Source organism: Fukomys damarensis, unplaced genomic scaffold, assembly GCF_012274545.1.
Source record: "Fukomys damarensis isolate Sample0158 unplaced genomic scaffold, DMR_v1.0_HiC HiC_scaffold_11, whole genome shotgun sequence".
In the NCBI taxonomy this organism is placed as follows: Eukaryota; Metazoa; Chordata; class Mammalia; order Rodentia; family Bathyergidae; genus Fukomys; species Fukomys damarensis.
The window spans coordinates 46997278-46998029 of NW_022900923.1; the positions used below are offsets into that span (position 1 = coordinate 46997278).

At 58.6% G+C, this 752-nt stretch overlaps 1 protein-coding gene across 1 annotated transcript in view; it reads left to right on the forward strand.

Annotated features, from left to right (window-relative positions):
* The first annotated feature begins 218 nt into the window (after positions 1-218).
* Utp25 (UTP25 small subunit processor component) overlaps positions 219-752 on the forward strand; it is a 20226-nt gene continuing 19692 nt past the window's right edge. Inside the window, exon 1 of the mRNA XM_010613176.3 lies at positions 219-426. Within this exon, the coding sequence (XP_010611478.1) occupies positions 326-426 (101 nt within the window). The 5' untranslated portion in view covers positions 219-325. The remainder of the gene's footprint in view (positions 427-752) is intronic.

The following is a 752-nucleotide window of genomic DNA, read 5'->3' on the forward strand; positions in this document are numbered from 1 at the left end:
TAGCAATAAAAAAGAAAATGAACACTTACATTTATGAAAATTAAAATATTACAACATGAAAACACTACATTCTGACATTCCTGCCGCTGCACATGCGCGCAGGTGATGCCACGCCCTAACCGAGCACCGGAAATCCCGCCCCACTTGGTGAAGCCCCGTGTGTGTGGGGGGCCGACGGAAGTCTAACGTCTGTCGTAAGCGCGGGAGGTGCAGCGAGTGTGCCTGACGGCACCTCGCTGCGCCGTAAAGCGCCGCCGGCGCCCAAGTGTGCGTGTTGCCGCGACTACTTCCGGGAGGCTGCAGTCGGGAGCTGGGCACCGGGACCATGGGCAAGCGCGGGACCCGGAGGCAGCTGCTCAGCGACCTGACGAAGAAGCAGAAGAAGCATCTCCGGGACTTCGGCGAGGAGCACCCCTTCTACGACAGGTGCGGGTGCTCCTGAGGGAAGCTGCGGCGGGGCAGTCGGAGGTCGGGGGTCGCCTGAGGTGGCTCCTGGGTTTCCTGTTCTAAAGTAGTTGGTGGAGACCTTGGACTATTGGATCCGTCTTCGGCGATGAGGCAGAGCCCGGGAAGCGTCCGGATCAGCTAGGATTGGGAGCTTGAGCTGCATCCCCAGCCCTTTTTCACAAGTTTACTTTTACTTTGTGTATTTGGGGCAGCGTTTTGCTGAGAGTCCCAAGTCGTCCAGGCGGGGCTCTAAGTTTTGAGCCAAAGTGCTTGGGTCCCAAAGTGTGCGCCGCCACGCCTGCCTC